This window comes from Trachemys scripta, chromosome 18 (assembly GCF_013100865.1).
Source record: "Trachemys scripta elegans isolate TJP31775 chromosome 18, CAS_Tse_1.0, whole genome shotgun sequence".
NCBI lineage: Eukaryota > Metazoa > Chordata > Testudines > Emydidae > Trachemys > Trachemys scripta.
In genome coordinates, this window is record NC_048315.1 from 4,142,878 (window position 1) to 4,162,764 (window position 19,887).

At 50.5% G+C, this 19,887-nt stretch overlaps 3 protein-coding genes across 4 annotated transcripts; 1 reads left to right on the plus strand and 2 right to left on the minus strand.

Annotated features, from left to right (window-relative positions):
* Positions 1 to 71: 71 nt before the first annotated feature.
* Positions 72 to 678, minus strand: LOC117867637 (diazepam-binding inhibitor-like 5). The gene has a single exon (XM_034752833.1). The coding sequence runs from the start codon at positions 645 to 647 to the stop codon at positions 384 to 386; it is 264 nt and encodes an 87-aa protein (XP_034608724.1). The 5' UTR covers positions 648 to 678; the 3' UTR covers positions 72 to 383.
* On the minus strand, positions 613 to 18,328 carry TLCD3A (TLC domain containing 3A). Of its 2 annotated transcripts, XM_034752832.1 has the most exons (6): positions 17,507 to 18,328; positions 15,942 to 16,025; positions 13,288 to 13,495; positions 12,228 to 12,323; positions 11,214 to 11,510; positions 613 to 733 (listed from the first exon to the last, which is right to left on the minus strand). In XM_034752832.1, the coding sequence occupies exons 1-5, from the start codon at positions 17,626 to 17,628 to the stop codon at positions 11,241 to 11,243; spliced, it is 780 nt and encodes a 259-aa protein (XP_034608723.1). In that variant the 5' UTR covers positions 17,629 to 18,328; the 3' UTR covers positions 613 to 733; positions 11,214 to 11,240. The 2 variants fall into 2 exon arrangements, with proteins under 2 accessions (XP_034608723.1, XP_034608722.1); XM_034752831.1 differs by lacking the exon at positions 613 to 733 and having other exon boundaries at positions 9,453 to 11,510; positions 17,507 to 18,323.
* On the plus strand, positions 2,564 to 8,972 carry GEMIN4 (gem nuclear organelle associated protein 4). Its single transcript, XM_034752827.1, has 2 exons — positions 2,564 to 2,622; positions 5,593 to 8,972. Exons 1-2 carry the CDS (start codon positions 2,613 to 2,615, stop codon positions 8,778 to 8,780), a joined length of 3,198 nt encoding a protein of 1,065 aa, XP_034608718.1. The 5' UTR covers positions 2,564 to 2,612; the 3' UTR covers positions 8,781 to 8,972.
* Positions 18,329 to 19,887: the final 1,559 nt, after the last annotated feature.

Below are 19,887 nucleotides of genomic sequence, written 5' to 3' on the forward strand. Positions count from 1 at the left end.
CAGCTCTTGTAACTATGGTAAGCGCAACACTGTCAGACAGTAATGTGTTTTTCAAAGGGAGGGTGTTCCTTTAAACAAATACACCGGCTTGTGAAGTAAGCCTCTTAAGTATTGCTAAGAGTTTACCAGAAATCATAAACAATGACTGGACTATCCTTATCCTCAAATGAACTTCCACACGTGTATAGATTCTCAAAGGGTAGCATGCAAACGATGCACAATTTTTTTCAGTCATATACACTCCATTGTTTTGATTACAGTTTTATTGGCTTGGCAGCTACGCTACATTGATCTAAGGGTGAGAGGAAACTCCACAGCAGGGATGTTGGGTCAAAAGCCCTGCTAATGGCACATGGCTGCCTGATATCTATGAATGCTTAATTTTACGCTCCATATTTTTTTTTCAGCTCTTCTGCTTTTGCTATGTAATTCTTCATGGCATCAGCCTTGCTCATCCCTTTGCGTCCATTCCAGGCCTCCCATTTGGCTTTGCCTGTTACATCGGTTGCACAAGGGCAGGGGATGTTGATGTCCCCGATGGTGGCTTGTTTGTAGAGACTGTAAATCTCCAGTTTTTCTTGCTCGGAGATCGGAACCTTCATTTCCCTGACCATAGCAGCGGCTTTCTCAAATTCCGCCTGAGACATGGTGAGAGTTCAGCGTCAGGCCTGCTGCTTCCTTCCGCGGTGGAGGGCTTGCCGAGATTCTCAAGGGATGACCCAGGCCACGACAACTGGAATGAAGGAGAGTTGCAACAGCAGAGTAAGATTTTTAAATGCCTCAATGGAAGAGTGTAACTGCCTTTAGCAGGAGCAATACAATTTTCAAATGGCCTTAAAATTAATCCCAGATTAGGGGAGTTAGCAGATTTTACAGATTTTTACAGTCAATTCTTCTTGGACCTAGCATTACTTTTCCTTTTGGAGACAGGATCTTGGGGTCTGTTTCTCTTTATGTTTGGCAGTTAATCTCTCTATTGGGATAAACATGGTATAAAAATATAGACTGTTTATAAATAAAGCTGGTTTGTAAAGTATGTAGCCATTTATTCATCAGAAACCTGCTAAACATATGGACAGCTTTAGTCTCCCTTTGTAACCAGTGTGGAAGAAGATCAAAGGAAGACCATTACTCAACCAAAACAAATTGAGCTAGGAATTTGGTCTTAGCTCTATCTATGTCAGTCTGGATTTCAGGGGTGTTGCTCTGGATTTCTGCTAAGAAGAATTTAACCCTCTGTGCCTATATATTGGCAGTTTGCCTCAGGAAGAAGCAGTGTTACCACCTGTTCTGCTATTTATTTTGTGTTTTTCTTAAAGCCCCAGTTGCTGGAGTCGGGTGATTATCCCACAATCTCAGCTTTCATTTAAGAGGGGGTAGAAAAATCTAAGTTTCTATCCCTGATCATTGCCGAGAAAAACCTGAAAAATGTGACTTAAACTTTTAAAAATCCAGAAGGCAAATAAAAAGACACCACGTATTATTTTTAAAGTTAATTTTTATGGGGCCTTATACATGATTTTGGAAGCCTTGAGTTTAGTAATACTGGAACAGAACCAAAACCCCACCTTATCCCCATGCTGAACTTTTGTGCCTCTAATGACAGTCAGTCATATGTAAATAGCTGTGATATATGCCTCTTAGCTAGTCCAGCAGTGGAAGTTTTTTGTGCTATACTAAAATAGCTATGTATAAACTGCCCTGTCATTGTAGTACCTAGCTAAGCAATTAGGGTGACCAGATGTCCCGATTTTATAGGGACAGTCCTGATTTTTGGGTCTTTTTCTTATATAGGCTTCTATTACCCCCCCACCCCGTCCCGATTTTTCACATTTGCTGTCTGGTCACCCTATAAGCAATGCACCTATGACTCCTGACGAAACTACTTCTCTATAACCAATTGCTGGCTGCTTGTAAGTTCCTTACGAGGTCTGGGCCCTCTGTTTCAAAGCTGGGTGCACCTAAATAAAAGTGACCCAGCATCTCCTAAAACGAATCTGGTTTGGCTGAGGTGCCTCAACACTCTGGCTTGGGGCGGGGGGTTCTCCCAGCCCCCTTTCATTAAATTTAAAAATGATGCTCTAACACCCCCCACCTCCCAATGTCGGGGGTGTCAGGGATTCTGTGAGTCCCAGAACCTGGGAGCTCCCGGCCCATGGGGCTGAGGGAATCTGAAGGGTCCTGAGGAAGCGAATCTCCCTGTCCCGGACTCAGACTTTGACCCCAGCAGGGGCAAGTCAAGGTGGGGAGGGGGGAGCTGAGAGTTTGAAGAGGGGAAGAGTTTCAGTGTCTGGGGGGGGAGGGGAGCTGTCGGGGGATCCCCCACCCAGGAGGAGCCGGGCGGGGCGGGGCATTACCGACTGGGCACTGCCCTGCGACCGCCGCTCCGTGCAGTGCCGGCCAGGCGCCTGCAGAGCCCGCTGTGCCGCCGCGTCCCGCCCCGCCCCGCCCCGCCGGGCTGCGGGGAGCCGCGGCCACGTGGCTCGCAGGCGGCGGCGGCGGGTGGGAGCGTCACAGAGCCGGGCGCGCCTGGCTCATAGCGCCCGCCTCGGGGAGCCGCGCCCGCCCCTGCCGGGCCGCCGCCTGCGCCGGAGGAGCGGAGAGGCCGGGCCATGGAGCTAGGTGGGTGCTTCGCTGGCGGCCCGGCCCCGCTGCCGGGTGCAGCCGCGGGTGGGTGTGGGGACGCGCGTGGGGGTGTTGGGTTGTGTGGGGACGCGCGTGNAGCCGCGGGTGGGTGTGGGGACGCGCGTGGGGGTGTTGGGTTGTGTGGGGACGCGCGTGGTGGGGCGGGGCCGCGTGCATCAGGGGTGGGGTGGGGACACGGAGCACCTTAAACCCGCCCCACCCGCCCGCTTGCCTCACCCGCCGGGTGTTTAATAAATAGCTCCGGAATAGAAAGTCCTTCCCACGTTTCTGGGCCGGCCAGGCGCCAGGGATCGCAGAGCCTGGCCCGGCGGTTGGCCAAGCTACCCTGAGGTGAGCGTGCGCCCCCGCCGCGTTGCATCACACAAGGATGCTGGACTGGTCCCAGCAGGGCACCAGCCTCTCCCCCCCCCCCCATTAAATTAGGACCCTGGACCGAGCTAAGTAATTGCACCAGATGGCTGAGTCAGCAAGGGGGTTAGCAGAAATCAGCCCAGGGAGAGAATCGTTTGCCCGGTTGGTACATCCTATTGCATGTATCACAAAAGTGCTTCAGGGGTTTTTGATTCCATGTGTGTGCATGAAAGACAGACACTGGCAAATTCCTCCTTGCTCCTTTTGTGGCTCATGCTGTTGCTAGAATGGCCTGCCAGCCTCGCCCACAGCGTGTGAGGAGCAGAGGGTACCTGCCTGGACAAGAGGTACACAATTCTCATAGAGCATTATACCGCAGCCAGTAATGCTGGAAACGGTTTGGAAGGGACAATGCACCTTCCGTGAGCAGGCAATGTAAACAGACACTAAGATTGGAATCCAGTAACAAATACACACCAGCATCCTACAGGGAAACCCCACGTACTGTGGGAATCCAGTGCCAGTCCCCTTGATCTCTGCACTGGAGATTTAGAATTAATGGAGATATCCCATTTCCTAGAACTGGAAGGGACCTTGAAAGGTCATGGAGTCCTGCCCCCTGCCTTCACTAGCAGGACCAAGGACTGATTTTGCCCCAAATCCCTAAGTGGCCCCCTCAAGGATTGAGCTCACAACCCTGGGTTTAGCAGGCCAATGCTCAAACCACTGAGCTATCCCTTCCCGCAAAGCTTTAGCCCAATGGGGTATGTTCTATTAGGAGGAGAATTTGCAGAGTGCAACATGATCAGTGAGATCAAGGATTGTCTTGGGGCAGTGTTTTAGCCACAGGACTTCCCTGGAAGCAAGGCCTAGCCTTTCCTCTGGGGCGGGCACTTGTATGCAGGATCCTTGCAGGGGTGTCCTGGACTGCAGCTCACATTTTAGAGCTGTGCAACATTCCACCATGCTGGTACGTTGGTCTGACTTTGCCGCTGATGTGTGACCTCGTGTGAGTGACTTAACCTGTTTGTGCCTCTAGTGTACGTGAGCCTGACAGTAGCACTCCTCCCCCACCCCCCATGAGATCCTCTCTTGGAAAGTGCTGTATAGGCTCAAAGTCTCACAATTCTGTATTTACGTACAACACCAAAGCAGGGGCTGTTGCCAAGCAGACACAGGGACTTTAGGCAGTGGGGCCACCGTATTCCTTCCCCATCCCTCAAGAAACCCCTGTTATGCAGCTTTTGCCTCCGTAGCAGTGGAAGGGCAGTTTCACAGATTTCTTCCTCCTCTGGATTAGAAACCTTGAGTTCTCTGTATGTGAGAGAGAAGTGGTGGGGTTGGCAATCTTAGGAACCAAAGCCCTGTTTGCGCTGTGTGGGCAATACTAATCCTGTGGCATGTTTTGTAAGAGGAGGAGTTTACACTGGTGGCCAGAGCCCACCCCCAGCAGTTGCGTTGTGTGTTTAGTGCATGGGTGTTGGTACACGTTGTCCCTGGCTGGCCTGCCTGCATTTCAGTGCTGTATAATTTGTGAAGTGCTTTGGGACTATAGGCTCTATAGAAACCCAGGGTGATACTACAATCATCAGCTGGAAAACATCCCTTTCCCTGCAAGCTGTTGTGCATGTGTGTGCCTGTGTAATCCTCTTTCCCAGGCTGCCCTATGCTAATGAAGGAGCTACTGCAACGTGTAAACTGGCGGTGTTTTTGTGCGTAATTGGTATGTCTCGTACTCCTGTTTGGAGTTCAGGACAGTTGCATCATCTCTCTAATCCCCAGATCTGGTGGACTTGCTGCATTAAGGGTTAATGCAGGGTTGTTTTTCCACCTATAAGATGGAAGGTTGAATCTTTTACTTCCTTGCAGCATTTCCGTAACAATCCATTAACATTCCTTGGTGTAAGTTAGTTTAAGTAAACTATTTGTGTTATAGCAGTGCCCCGTGCTAGGAGCTGTGTGTACACATAGAAAGAGACAGTGCCCGCTCCAAAGAGCTTGCAGTTTAAAGAGATGAAACAAAAGAAGTTCCAAGGAGTTCCACAGGTTGACTGTGCGTTGTGTGAAGAAATACTTCCTTTTATTTGTTTTAAACCTCCTGCCTATTAATTTAATTTGGTGATGCACAAGAACCAGAGGATGTTGTGAAGGCCAAGACCATAACAGGGTTAAAAAAAAAACTAGATAAATTCATGGAGAATAGGTCCATCAATGGCTATTAGCCAAGATGGGCAGGAATAGCGTCCCTAGCCTCCGTTTGCCAAAAGCTGGAAATGAGCGACAGGGGATGGATGACTTGATGATTACCTGTTCTGTTCATTCCCTCTGGGGCACCTGGCATTGGCCACTGTCGGAAGATAGGATACTGCGCTAGATGGACCTTTGGTCTGACCCAGTAGGGCCGTTCTTATGTTCTTAAGAAAGATAGAGAAAGGTAGTAGTACTAGCCCCATTTTACAGACTGACTAGCCTAAGGTCAAACAAGGAGGCTGTGGCAGAACATTGAAACCAGCTCTTCTGAGCCCTGGTCTAATCACAAGAACATCCTTCCTCTCAGATTTAATTGCATGTCCGTGTGTGCTTCTCTTTAAACAGGACCCTTGAACGTCTGTGAGGAAACAACCATTCTGCATGGCGGATTCCTGCTAGCAGCGAAGTTGTCTCATCCCAAAGCGTTGACAGAGTTGGCCAAATCCGACTGGCCCCGGGTCGGGCAGCCTATAACTGATGCTTTGAAGGAGATATGCAGCAGCCGTTCCTCTTCCCCATCCCAACCCAATGTGTGGAAGAAGAAAGCGGTTATCATCATCTGGGCCAAAATCCTCCTCCCCTGCCCCTTGTCCTCCGCGGGCTCCACCTCAGTCGACCAACGGTGGAAGGAAGATGTCTTCTTCTCGGTGGGCAGCATGATCCCGCGTATAAACCACACCGTCCTCTTCGAGCTGCTCAAGGCTCTGAATGCGCCACGGCTCTTTGTGCAGCTGCTGCTGGCGCTGCCCACAGCGGTGCGTCAGCAGGAGCTCGAGCTCTTTGTCAAGTACGTTGTGAACGAGACATCCCTGGTGGACATCACCTTCTTCCTGGACGTCTGGTGGGAGATAATGAAACACAAGGAGGGCGAGCAAGACAAAATGATCCTGATGTTCAGCACTCTAGCCCATCAACACCTGTCCAAGTCTCCAGATGAGCCCTGCCACCCGGCAAAGAGATTCAAGGGGGACCCCTTCTCCCTGCAGAGCTCCCCCGTGGCCACTGGCCTGTTGACGGTTCTGATCGACGGGCTAAAGCAGCTCTATGAGAGTATCGTCCTCCCCAAGATGAAGTGCTGTGCTCTCGCCAACCTGGCGGAGCTGCTGTCGGTCTTCACGGTGATAGAGCGTGAGTCCAGCTCGCTGCCCGTCAAAGCATACCTAGACAAGATCGCATCCGTCGTCGCCATCTGGAACGACGACAGCGAGAACCGGTACAACGGAAGGGGGCTGGAGGAGAAAGTGAAGGAGGCCGAAAGGAGCGTGAGCTTGCTGTCTGTGGTCAAGCTGTCCAACGAAGAGCTGTTTGTTGGCTTGAGCTTCCTCCGTAGCTTGCTCCAGGGCTGGGGGGAGGAGCTGCAATGCATGCTGAACAACCACAAAGAGATCTGCTACGAAAGCTACCGACTCCTTGACAGCCTCAATGCCTTCGGGAAGAACCTGATCTCCTTTGCCAAGTCTGGAGACCTGAGTGAGGACGAGAAGCAGATGGTGTCAGAACTGGGACAGATCATCGTGGACTTCCTCAAGAAGATCAATCCGAAGCCGAAAGGCAGGAATTCAGACAGCAGTGTCATGGCTTTGGTTGCCATGGCAATTATCGAGAAGAGGATGGACCGGCACACGGAAATGTGCTCCATTTTTGCTTCTGAGAAGGCCTGGGCCTTTTCTAAGGACTGGATCGCCTGTCTTGTTAAAAACAGAGCCCTCTTCCAGAAACCGGAGCTGGTCTTGAAATTGCTGGAGACCACCGTGACTTTTAGCCTGTCTGCCGATAACAGAGAGAGCAGGGAGCTGCAGAGTCAAGTGATCAAAACCATTCTGGAGTGTTATGCTGAGCTTCCACTATCCGACAAGAACAAAGTGATCTCGGGCGTCCTGGCTTCTTGGGGTGGGCAGGGCCTGTCCTTGAACTTGAAGGCTTCCATGGAAGGTTTTCAAGAGGAGCTGAACTTGGCTTTCAACCAGATCACACAGAGTGCGTCAGATCAAGGTCTCACGAAGGCTGTCGCCTCTGTGGCAAGGCTGACTCTGCTCCACCCAGAGGCGACGGTGAAGAAGGTCTGCAACCTCGCGGTCGTCAACCTGGGAACGCACCAGTTCCTAGCACAGATCCTGTGCTCCTTCCCAGCGCTGAGCTTCCAGGAGGCACGAGACGACCCAAACCAGTCGGGCAGCCTGCTAGAGAGATGTCTAAAGGAGACTGTTTGGGGGAAACTCTCCTCCGCTAAGGAAAAGGAGCAGTTTGTAGAGTTCTTGGCCTTTCTCATGCAGCCGAGTTCAGGCCATTCACTCCTCTCCCCCGCAGAGGTGACCAAAGCCTTTGTCCTTCCCCATTTGAAATCAGACTTTGCTCACGTCGAGCTGAGCTTGCAGATCCTCACTAAGGTTCTGGAGGTCCAGCCTGATCCAGAGGAACAGTGGCTCAAGTCCTGCTACCCCTTCCCGCTCCTTCTGGGCCTCTGCAAGCTCCTGGATGGCTACACGAAGTACTGGCACCGGTTCAGGGACCAACACTGCCCTTCGCTGGAGACCAAAGACCTGATTGCCACCACCCTCGCTCAGCTCTGCGACATGGTGGGGCAGAAAGCTGCCCCCTCCCCAGAAGTGTGGATCCAGTCGCTGGCGTGGCTACACCGGAAGGTCGAGCTGCTGGACTGGACTGTTGGTCTCCGGCTGAAGAAGCTTTTCGGGGATCACTTCAAGAACGAAGTCCCGGCTACCCTGTTTCAAATTTGCAAGCTCTCAGAGGACGAGTGGACGTCCCGCCCCGCCCCGGCATATGGGGCAGGCAGTGGGCTCCTGGCCTGGATGGAGTGCTGCTGCATATCCACGGCGCTGCGGGAGCAAATGCTCTCTCTCCTCACCGTGGATGTGGACAACCCAGAAGAAGTCAACTTGTTCAGCAAAGGGTTCCTGGTGGCCCTGATACAGGTCCTTCCGTGGTGCAGCCACAGCGAATGGAAGAGACTCACGCAGGTGATTGAAAGCCTCCTGCACAGGCAAGTCCTTCACGTACCGTATACTCTGGAGTACGTGCAGTACATGCCGCTGCTCAACTTCAAGCCGTTCGCCCATTATCTCCAGTTCTCCGTGCTGTTCTTGAGAGGATTCCAGCTGCTCTGCAGTTCCAGCTGCTCCAGCTGGCTGCCGGCAGACGCCTGGCAGCACGTGGTGAGACTCTACAGCAGCAGCCTCACCGAGCTGCTGGGCTCGGTCAAGAGGGATTCCCAATCTCACTGGCACTCTGCCGACGACAAGAACCCCATGCAGGAAGTGTCCTTCGTCTACATCCAGGTGTTCTGCCACGTGCTGCACGTGGCGGCCATGCTGCCGGATGACCGCTCCGGTGAGCCGCTCCTGGTCCTGGCCTTGGAGATCCTCTCGCAGTACGAAACGCTCAGTGCCGCCGACAAGTCCCTGAGCAGCGCACTCAGGAAAGCCAACGAGAAGCACTTCCTGGAGTCCATCACCGACAACGTCAGCAACAAGGAGCTCCGGGCCACGCTCCTGCAGAAGCTGAGCAAGCTGTGAGCCATCCCAGGTGGCAAACCGGTCGCAGATTACACCTGGAGCGAAACGGCGTGTCTCGGCTCCACGGATCATCAAAGCTCAGAGGCGTGACTGAATGAGACACACCGGTGTTGAGCAGAGCCTAAACCCTACAAAGATGAGGAGAAGTGACTTGGGGATTTGTCAGATCTATAATAAACCTTTTCTTTTGGACTTGGTTGTGTAGCTGTATTTTTTAACATGCCTGAGAGTGTCAGGGTGTGTTTAGAAATTGAGGTCTGCGTCCTCTGTGAAACCTGACAGTTAAAATAGCCTCCATTTTAGTTGTTCTGGACTTGCACCCGCAACTCCAATCTGGCCTTTTAATATCTTGTTACTGTGTTTGCTGTTAAGGAGTTTCGCACCAGGCCTACAGCCCTGTAACTCTGATCCAGGGACGCTCAGCCTCCATTGGCTATTCAGTAACCAGGCCCCCTGCTAACACTGTCAGCAAAAGGGGCTTAGATCCTCCTGGGCAGATTGCGACCTCACCCTCTGCCTGCTGGGGAAAATGAAGTGACCCCCCCCCCCCAAAAAAAAAGCAGCTTGGTAATGAATTTGGGTTGCTTCTGTGCTGGGCTGGATTCAGACTGGTAACCCTGACTCCCCCCTCAGCCAGCTAGAGCCTCTCTCCTCAGAAAGTGCACGTTGTACAAGACAGATTCACCATCCCGTGGCTCTGGAAAGAGGTCTTTATTCCGACAGGGGTAGTAGTGAGTAGGGGCAATGTTAGTGCAAACTTTAAACTGCCCCAAGAGCTTTTTTCCTTTCCGTGACATAAGGCAAATTGTTTGTAACAAAAACAGCAAGATAAAAATGCCTGCAACACCGAGAGCATGTTACAAAGTGGAAACCCACCCATCTGACTGGCCTGTGTAGTTAATAATAATCAAAACAAAACACGTTACTAATCCGACAGTCATTGCAGGGACGCATTGTTAGAGCGAAGCTTGGAAAGAGCCCATTCCTTTATTCTTCCAGGAACATGTCCAGGGTCAGGCCGGATGCCTGAAGGAATTGGGATTCGGAGAGCTAAGTGCTTTCAAACACAGTCTTCAGCTCTTGCGCGGCGGCTGAATAAAAGCTACAAGGCAGCCTATCCTTTTGTCAACTCCCTGCTTCACGGATAGGTCAGGGCCAGATTTGCCCCCGGGGGAGCTACTCACTTCTGTGGAGTTATTCTCCAGGGACAAATGCAGCCTGTTAGTGCTGGCACCAAAAGTTATAAAGAGCTGGTGATTGTCCTGGTGTTTCTTGTGCATATGGTGATTGTCCATCAGGGGTCTGTGCTCAGAGTGGTTGGCGTTTTGCTTGTGCGCCTGCTAGGGTCTTTAGTCCACAGTTATAAAGAAAGATCTGGTTCTCAGCCTTTAGCAAAGTGCTGCAGTCTGGGGCTGGTCTTGCAGAGGGTGCGGTACTAAGCAGGGTCAGGGGAAACAATTAGTGCAGCAGATACTGTGGGCCCAAGTCAGCGTTGGTGTAAGTGGGTGTAGGACTAGACTAGGGGTGTCAGTCAGTGACCACTGTTCTGATGCTGCCACCTCCAGCAGCTTGTTGCATTTCACCTATAATTCCTAACTCCAGTTTCTTCTCTCTGGTTCTTTTCACCAGGGCTGAGTTAGTGGGTTGGGTAATCCCAGACCTGGGGAAACATGGCACTTAGGTCTGCATGGAGTATTGCCAAGGGACAAACTCATGCTTAGCAGCAACTAGAAACTTCCCCGGAGGCAATGGACCAAATTCAGCTATGGCACAAGGGTGGTGTAAGAAGAGCAAACTGTTCAGAACATCACCCCATCAGGGCCAGATTCTGCTCTGAGCTGGAAGGGTGTAAATAAGAATAACTCAGAACCTGAGCCAAGTGAACCTGCCCCTCAGTATGTATGACACACTGGTTTTCCACAACTACAGAAGGCCAGATCACACCAGTGACCCCCACCACCACCGCCACTGAATTTGGCCCAGAGTCTTCTGTGGGTGTTATACCCACTGCTGCCAGGTCTGGGTCTGTGCCATAGTCTTTCAATGGCAATTTCACCTATTAATTGACCGGAATATTTATAACCAACCCTCTTGCCTCCCTTCTCTCCCCTTTAGCATTTCATTGACCAATAGCTAGAGAGTCTGACAAAGCAAGGCTCTTTAGTGCTTCACCTACATAACCCTCCCACTAGCCAGGTTCTCCCGCAGACAGAAGGACCCAGGACACTTGAGTGTTACAGAAAGAAAGTCCTTCTGTAACAGGCTGGTGCTGCTTCCCTGAACTGCAGCGGAGACAACATAGCTGCTTTAAAGTAAAAGAGCCTCCTAATACTAATGGGCAATGATGTTCTGGTCCCAACCTGGTACCTACAACACTGATTTTAATGGCAAGGCAGCTGGGAGAAGAGCCAGGATGCTGGCTTAGTCTCAAACCTTGTGGTCTGCAGCCGCCGCCGGCGATTATCTATTCTTGTTGGACGGCGAACTGCTGTAGAGTCGGACAGCTTTCCTGCAGATCAGCATGAACCAGTAGAGCTGTGGGGCGATGAGAGAGGCATTGGCCACGTTGCAGTGCATGGGGATGTGGAAAGGCACCATGTAGATGGGGATCCCCGCATGCCTGGCGTAGGCCCCGTACATGAACGGGAAGAGGACGATCCGGCAGAGGAAGAACGTCACCAGGATGAGAATCCCATTCACCTTGTGCAGGAGCGTGTCCTGCATTTTTAGCTGCAAAAGAAACAAAGGCGGGGGTGGGGAGAGAACGCACGGTAAATGCTGCATATAAAGAGTGACTGTCCATTTCTATGTCACTGATTATTATCCCCGCAGTATTGTAATGCCTGGAGACATACAGGCATGTAGGGAAACAGTCCTTGCCTCAAAGAGCTTTCAATCTATGTACCTGAGCTAGTACACAGAGAAGACAATGGCAAGTCTCTCATTGGCTCCAAAGAGCTTTGGATCAAGCCCATGGACGAGACAACGACAGGACGGCCTGTGAGGGGAGGGTGACTGGTGACAAAGGATTTCCTAAAGAAAGAGGATTGGTGAGGAGAGCTGCTGCTCTTTGGCTGGTGACTAGTTAGTGAGGACTTAGTCCATCCATCTTTGACTACAATATGATGGAAGCAAGTGGGAACTAGGACGCCAGTGTGGTCTTAAAACAGGGATTTCTGGATGTGTGGATCACAAACAGCTGCTGTGGGGGTCCTGACCACCTGCTTTCCCCACAATGTTAAATGAAAGAGGGCTCCTAGTTGGATAGAAAGCAGTTCCAGGTAGATCCTGGGGTGGAAAAGGATGAGAACCACTGCTGAATTTCCCAGGTAACCTTGCTGTTAGCATTAAGGCTTTTTTGATCCCAATATTTAGAGGGAGAGCAGCATGGGTAAAACAATACACCCCACCCTGTTCTTTTTAAAGATACATATGGGCCAGGCCTACCTGCATCAGGATTTTGCCCAGTGACACAAACGGAGTGCTCAGTTCCGCCACAAAGATGCAACCAACAAAGAAATCTCCAAGCTCTCCTCTGAGGTACTAGAAATAACCAGAGTGATTAGTGCAGGGACCTTCTTCGTGGCCAAGAGAGGCCCAGTCCAACTCCCACTGATGCCAACTGGAGGCTTCCCAGTGCTTTCAGTGCCGTTGGCTCACACCCCTCCTGAACAAAGCTGGAAGGAAGGTAACTTTAAGGATTACCATGGGGATCGCAGCTTCTCTTTTGGGTCCAGATGCCCCTTCTTCCCCCGAAGGTGGACTTGGAAGCAAAGATTTCTAAGTGTTTAAGATACTAATCGATGGTGACAGATACAGATCAAAGGTACACAGACTGATTAAAGCTTCCACTTGACTAAATTTTATGTTCAGACTAAACTGGTTTCAGTCCTGATAGGTTCAGAATAAGTCTAGGAGCAGAGCGTGGCATGTGCTGCTTGTAGACTCTGCGAAAGGAGGTGGAGGACTGTCCCATCTTTAGAGTCCCACCTACTAGTCAGTCTGTGAAATGTCCTAAATGGGAGAGATGTGGTGTCCCCTGTGTTTCCAGGCATAGGTGCTGGAACTGGTGCTGCTGCACCCCCTGGTTTGTGGTTTCCATTATACACAGGGTTTACAGTTTGGTTCAGTGGCTCTCAGCATGCCTGTTCCCTGGTAGAAGAAGGTGCCCTGGAGCAATGGTTGATGGGGGATGACCATGGAGCTGCACAGATGGTTCAGGAACAGAGTGAAGTGGATGAGGTGGAGCTGGGTGTGGGGAGCCCGGCTGCTGCAGTGGGGGACAATCAAAGGTGAAAGCCAAGCAAAACTCCCATGGATGTCTATAGAGCCAGGATTTCACCCCTGTGTTTAGAGACCACCCAGGAGGTAATGGGAATCAACAAAGACCACAACTGAGGGCACCATGTGCCCAGGCGTTACTCCCAGTCTGGAACCAGGTGAGCGCTTCACTGTGTGTCTCACTCTTATGTTCAGTTAGACTGGCAATCCCGATTGCTGCCCCTACCTGCGCGACGGGCGTGAGGACAACAAGAATGAAGAGATGGTGCGTCACCATGAGGCGATCCTTTTCCAGGAAGCTCCTCACGCTGGCCAGCGAATGCTTCTTCTCCGAGGTGTCTTTGCTTTTGTGCCAATGGCAGAGGTACATGACGTATATGTCGTAGATCATGTATGGGACGATGACCCAAACATACTCTACTGCGAGCCAGTACCTAAGGGGAGAAAGTGATCTCGCATTACCATAGCCTCGTGCACACGCGGACGGCTGGAAGATGGAGGCATGCATGATACTCCAGTTTTAGTCTGGTCTAACTCCATTGTCTGCAAGGCCCAAAGGAAAACTTGCCTCTGATAGGCCAACGCCTGCCGTGGGCCCCCACTTTACCCTGCTGCTCACATTTCCATTACAATGTTGTTCAACCTTCACTTCAAAAGCTAGGCTGGGGCTGCTATGCTGCAGAACATCCCCTATCAAAGGATTTCACAGCACTTCCCCCAAGGTGTTGCCCTCCTCTGAACAGACAGAGAAATTGAGGCATTCAGAGACAAAGCTGCTTCCCCAAGGTCACTTCAGTGCCACAGCCAAGAACAGAACCCAGGAGTCCTGAGCTCTAACTAGCTGGGAAGCAGCCACAGGTTAGCAGGCAGCTCCAGTGTCCTGCCAGGTTCTGAGTGCTCTGGTCCTGATGCAGCATCTTATAGGATTGAGCTCTTCAGCCCTTACTTGAAGGGAGAGGCACTTTCACGGAGCAGTCTCACAATTCAGATGGGGCACTAGTAAATGCTACCTAGTGTGGCTTGTAGAACTGGGCTTGTAACATTGCTGTGCCTCGGTTTCTCAATCAGTAAAATGAGGACAAGGAGTGCTTACCTAATCCACGTTCATTACTGTTTGGAAAGCACTTTGGGATCCCGGAGTTAATCCCTGTTAGTTACTTTTGAGATCTCTGCCTGCCAGGTCTGAAAGAGACCTGCAGAGTATTTTATTTATGCAATAAAATCCCCCAGGATGTGTGGTTATTGGGGAAACAGCCGCATGCGGCAGCCTGTTCTCAACGTATCTTGGTGTGTCAATTGCACAACGTGGAATAACTGTAACTGATGCCTTGCAAAGAGAGAGGAGCCCTTGTAAGAACTGCTGAGAATGTTACTGATCGATAACTTCTCCGCAGAAATGCGTTCTGAGGCCTGAACAACCTCTGGTGTCTTGATGTCTAAAGAAACGTTTTCCTTCCATTCCTTTTTCAAATGGGGGGTGGGACAGGCCAGAAGGGATCGCCAGCTCATCTACTTTCTCCTGTGCATCACAGCAGCCCCTCCCTCCCCGCCCCCCAGTAAACCCAACAACCAAAATTAGACTACAGCATTATAGTCCATGGTTATTCTGTACAGCACTTGGCATCATGTGGCCCCAGTTCTGGTCGGGGCTTCTAAGAAGGGCCACGGTACCAGTAACGAAATAATCTGTCTTTGCCTATAGATACTGCATTTCTAATTACTGTGATCTTGAGATACCCCCTTGTACCCAAGTTCCAGGCTGTGTAGACGCCTTTCTTAGCTTGTTCCATGACCATAGCCACTCAACTCCCGCGTGGAACTCTGTTAAATATCTGTTGAAAATCTAAGGCTCTGGCTACATTACAGAGCTTACAACTGCGCTGCTGAGGGACTGCTAGTGCAGACACTCCAAGCCAACAGGGGAGTTCTCTCCCGTCGACTCCAGCTTCCGTGATCGGGGGGAGAAGCTCTCCACACCGGGGCTTAGGTTGGTGTAACTGACGTCACTGGGGGGGTAGCTTATTCACACCGCTGAGCGACATATACCGATGTAGTATGTACATAACCCCTGAATTATCCCTCCAGGTGTTACGTTTGAGAGGGTGACAGATTGATAAACCTATTCCAATTGCCTTGAGCGATGATGTTAAACAGGACTTTACCTGTTCACATGCAGCCACAGAGGGTTTTAACTGTGGCCTATCTATGCAATGGATTTTCTTATAATGAAAAGCTGGGACCTACAGCCCTATGACTTAGCCTGATCTCTTAGATTTCACACAATAAACCGGGTTGAACAAGTGTGATAGTTGGATGGGAGACCTCAGATAATACCCACGTGTTGCAAGAAATAGTCCATTCTTTCCTCTGAGTTAATAATCCATCCCTAGTTGGTAGAGCTGTTTCCTTTGGGGTGAAAAATGGTAGATATAAAGTGCCTTTCACTCATCTACTTTCAGCATTCTCACTAGTTTTTGCTTGTTAGGAACTAGGACTTTCAGTAAGTGTGCTTAATATCTGTTGGGAAAATGATGATGTCCTCGTTTTTCCTTTTTGTCCAACTGAGCAAATTAAAATCTAAAATGCATCAGTGATGGGGGAGATTCCCTTACCCCATTTCCACTTTAAAAAAGAATGGTAGAACAGTGTCTGAGAGCATCCTCAAAGCCACCACTTTGCAAAGAATGGCATTCCTGGAGCATTTCTTTACAGCTGATTTGAAGTAGGAGGGAAGGAGAACACAGGACGTTTATTCCTAGCTACCCCTTACACTCTTCCTCTTTATCATAAAAATCTATTTACGGGCTGCCTGCCCAGCACCCCCTTCCATGATTCTTGTATAGCCTTTGCAAAATTGTGATTGAGGTTAGGTTTAATTACCTGTCATGTACCACATCCTTGCAATTAAGGACAACAATGATCCCAGAAACAGTAGCCATGGTAGCTTGAATAGAAGACACCATCCTGAAATTGACAAATAAGAAAAAAAATCATACCCCTGCTAATCTTGCTGTGACTAGAATGAAAGCGCCTCAGTGATTGGAGGGATCACTGACAGAAAGGTGCGTATTTACTTGAGTCCTACTCTGCACCCTTCTAGCGTCAAAGGTGATGGTACCTCTCTCCTCCCACACACAGTGTTTGTGTCTGAAACATGCCAATCCTTGGGTGATGTAAACTGACACAGGTCTATTGAAATCACTGTAGTTGCATCACTTTATTATCAGCTGAGGATGTGGTCTGCAGTTTTTTTCAAGGCCTAGCTCTATTAAACACATTCCCTGGAAATAATAATGCAGAGTTCCTAAAATACACATGGTCTTGCCCAGTAGCTGAACTATGTTTAGGGTGATCAGACAGCAAATGTGAACAATTGGGATGCAGGGTGGGGGGTAATAGGAGCCTATATAAGAAAAAGACCCCAAAAGTGGGACTGTCCCTATAAAATCAGGACATCTGGTCACCCTAACTGTTAAACTGTCCCTTTTCCAAAGAGTTTGCATTCTAAAGGTACGAGTAGGTATGAAACAGTACAACACAGACAAACAAAACAGAACTGAACCATGCTGTTTGTTTCTGGATGGCTCTTGCAGTCACACACACTGTGTATCTGAGACCCATGCTGTGATGTTTTAGATGCACATCACGCAAACACGGGGGCTACCAGAAATGTGCTATTCTCTTCTAGATGTACATAACACACAGTCTGCACAAGTCAGAAATGATCCGCAATTCTAGAGGCATGTTGCATAGACACACGCAGTCTACACATGTCAGAAATGTTATGCTGTTCTAGATGGGTGTTGCACAGCATCACACAATCTCACCAGGTCAGGGACAAGCTCTTCTGTTCTAGGTGCCCATCGTATCTACACACGCACACTCTGTCCTTGTGAGGATGCTGCTGCTCGGTTCTATCCTAGATCTATGGGGATGTCTATACTTACATGTAGAGTGGATGCTGCATGCCCAGTTAGCACGGGTATAAATAGTGGAGAGGGTGAAGTGGCTTAGGTGAGTAGAGTGCCCTACAGGCCTGAACCTGCAGAGTCCATACCCTACCCGGGCTCTCTACAGGGCTATATTTAACAGCCTTGAATCCCGCTGCCTCCTGCCAGTGCCTCCCCCACTGCGGAATGCTCCACCCGCATGAAGCTACACACTGACACGTGTGGATGCAGCCTGCCTTTCACTACAGCAGGCGGTGCCTGGACACTGTCTGACACCATCCCGGTAGATCACACAGGCTGCCCGTGTCACGCTCAGGCCAGTGGGATCTAGATCAATGTCTGCCCTGTCCTGGCTATGCCCATCACTGCCCCATGCCAGCAGCACTGTGCTGGGTCTCCCACACGCTGCAGCAGGCGCCAGATGTTGGTAGCCAGCTGTGCCGACCTCGCCGGTCGCCTAAGAGACTCCGGATGACCCCCCCATGCCCCCGGTACCTGCTGCTGAGGAGGATCCGGTCCTTGAGGCTCCATGCCGGGGCAGCCCAGCCGAGACTCCGAACGGACAGAGCGAAGAGACCCGGGAAAACCACCGAAGCGATCGCCAGCGTTTGCCACATGAGCTCGGCGGAGTGCCCTGCTCTGCCCCGCTCCGCTCGCGGCTGGGCGCTGACAGCTGCCGGGCGAAGGGCTCCCGGAGCGCCAGCAGCCGCTGCCCAGCGGGACTCTCCCCGCACCTGGTTTGTCAACAGCAGGCCGGGCGGCGGGGAGGAGGAGCCGAGCCGAGGGTGGTGGGCGGCTTAGCGCCTCCTATCAGCCACTCGGTCAGCCACTCCCCGGGCCTTGCTCCTCTGCCCCCCGCGGTAGAACGCTCTGGGCTGCTGCTGTGGATTCCGCCCGCAGAACGCGGGGCTGCTCCTCGGCGTTCCACCGGGAGAACGCTCGTACAGCGGAGGGTTCCGCCCGCAGAACGCTGGTAGCGCGGGGCTGCTCCTCGGCGTTCCACCGGGAGAACGTTCGCACAGCGGAGGGTTCCGCCCACAGAACGCTGGTGGCGCGGGGCTGCTCCTCAGCGTTCCACCGGGAGAACGTTCGTACAGCGGAGGGGGCGCCCGTGGAACGTTGAAACGCTTCCCCTGCCTCTGTGAAGTTCCCGATTAAAGTCTGCGCGGCTGGGGAGGGGGGAAGCGCAAGCCATGCACGGGTTATCAGAGTGCTGGGGTGGCAGAGGTTGCGGAAGGGTGAGTGGGTGGAAGGCTGAAAGTCCAGGGCAAAGCTGCCACTGACTTCGAGGGGGGTGACGACAAAGGATAGGATCCTTTATTAACAACCCCGTTATCTAGGACCTGAGCTCTCACTGAACTATACTGAAACCATTTTTTTTAAAATCCTCCACTAAATAAACATGAAGCTATTTATAATAATTTAATTTACTCGTTCAGAATACTCCTAAAAAATTACCAGCCTATGCACAAATATGTTCCCCCTGCTCTTTACGACGGTGATGAAAAAACTCGTGATAGTGTATATCCTGTATTAAAAAAAAAAACACATGGATGAATAGAATTTTGCAAGCTCTGGCTGATGTTGATAGTTCGTAGAAGTGCCTTGGAGATGGAAAAATGCTCAGCGCTGTTCACGTTAAAACACTGTCTGTATTCCTAATGAGGTTACCTTAGGTCTGAGGTCTCCAGCACATTCTGCTCTGATCCTTGCCCCCATTTCATTACATTCTATCTCTTGCAGTCAGACTGTAAGCTTTGCAGGGTAGGGACTTTATTTTCTAATGTATTTGTAAGATGCCACATATAGTATTAAATACATAATATCCAGTGGCAACTCTGTGGGAAATTCGGCTATGCAACTACCCAACCTCATCTTCACAAGAGCTACTTTGCCAAGTAACGCTGTGCACTCAGAAGTAGTAAAACAGGTTTGGCCATATTAACCCACAAACCTTGCAGGCAAATGTAAAGTTCTGGTATTGCCAAACCAATCTGAGGATGAAACTATGGTAGGAAGATCAAAAGGGAGGAGTATCTAACAGTGTGGCACTGGAAGAGGTACCATAACCAGCATCATCTCCATCTTTCCAGATAAGAGACTAGACTGTTTAAATATATAGCTTTGCACTTCTATTACATCCTTTATCTGAGGAGCTTAAAGTGCAGTAGAATCATCAATTAATTTAGTCTCAACACCCCAGTGACGCGGGGGAAACCTTGTTGTGGGTTCAGTTAAAACCTCATTCAAACTGATGTATGAAAACACCCTTCAATTAAGTTATTTGTAAGAGATGATTAAGGGGCTACCCCTAAAACAAGGCCTATTAGAGCCTGCCCAGAAACTAGTACTATGTGGGTGTGGTTAATTCTACTGGGTATTGTAACCAGGTGTGAGAGAGAACATGCACAACCTGAGAACAGAGAGAGAGGGAGGGAGGCAGGTAGGGTCAAAAAGGAAGAAAGCCAAGCAGTAGCCTGCAAGCACAGTGTTAGCTAGAGAGCTTTTGGTCTGGTGTTGGCTAACGAGGCTTTGGGACTGTAAATTAAGAAACTGCTCCTCTTGTTTTTAGTTCTTCCTGTGGTCTGAGAAGCAGGACTTTGTACGTTCCTTGTAAATAAACAGGATTGCATCAAAGAGAATACCACATGCTATCAGTTTCTGCTTCCAAGTGGAACTTCCCCAGGGCTCCAAAATGTGACTAGTTGGTTCCCGTCAAAAAGAGGAAACTCTGGTGTTAGACATGGGATTCGGTTTCTGAGGCGAGAGAGTGTGTAAACTGGTATGACTGTTGAACCAAGATAGAGCAAATAATGGAGGTACTTGCAGAAGTCAAAAATGGGCAGTGAGATTTAAAACAAGACCTAAAACAGAAG

Coding starts and splice junctions, on each gene's coding strand:
- TLCD3A (XM_034752832.1), bottom strand. CDS start 17,628: ATGTGGCAAACGCTGGCGATCGCTTCGGTGGTTTTCCCGGGTCTCTTC. Junction 16,026..17,506: donor CGGATCCTCCTCAGCAGCAG/GTACCGGGGGCA, acceptor TGTCAATTTCAG/GATGGTGTCTTCTATTCAAG. Junction 13,496..15,941: donor AAGGATGTGGTACATGACAG/GTAATTAAACCT, acceptor TTCTCCCCTTAG/GTACTGGCTCGCAGTAGAGT.
- LOC117867637 (XM_034752833.1), bottom strand. CDS start 647: ATGTCTCAGGCGGAATTTGAGAAAGCCGCTGCTATGGTCAGGGAAATG.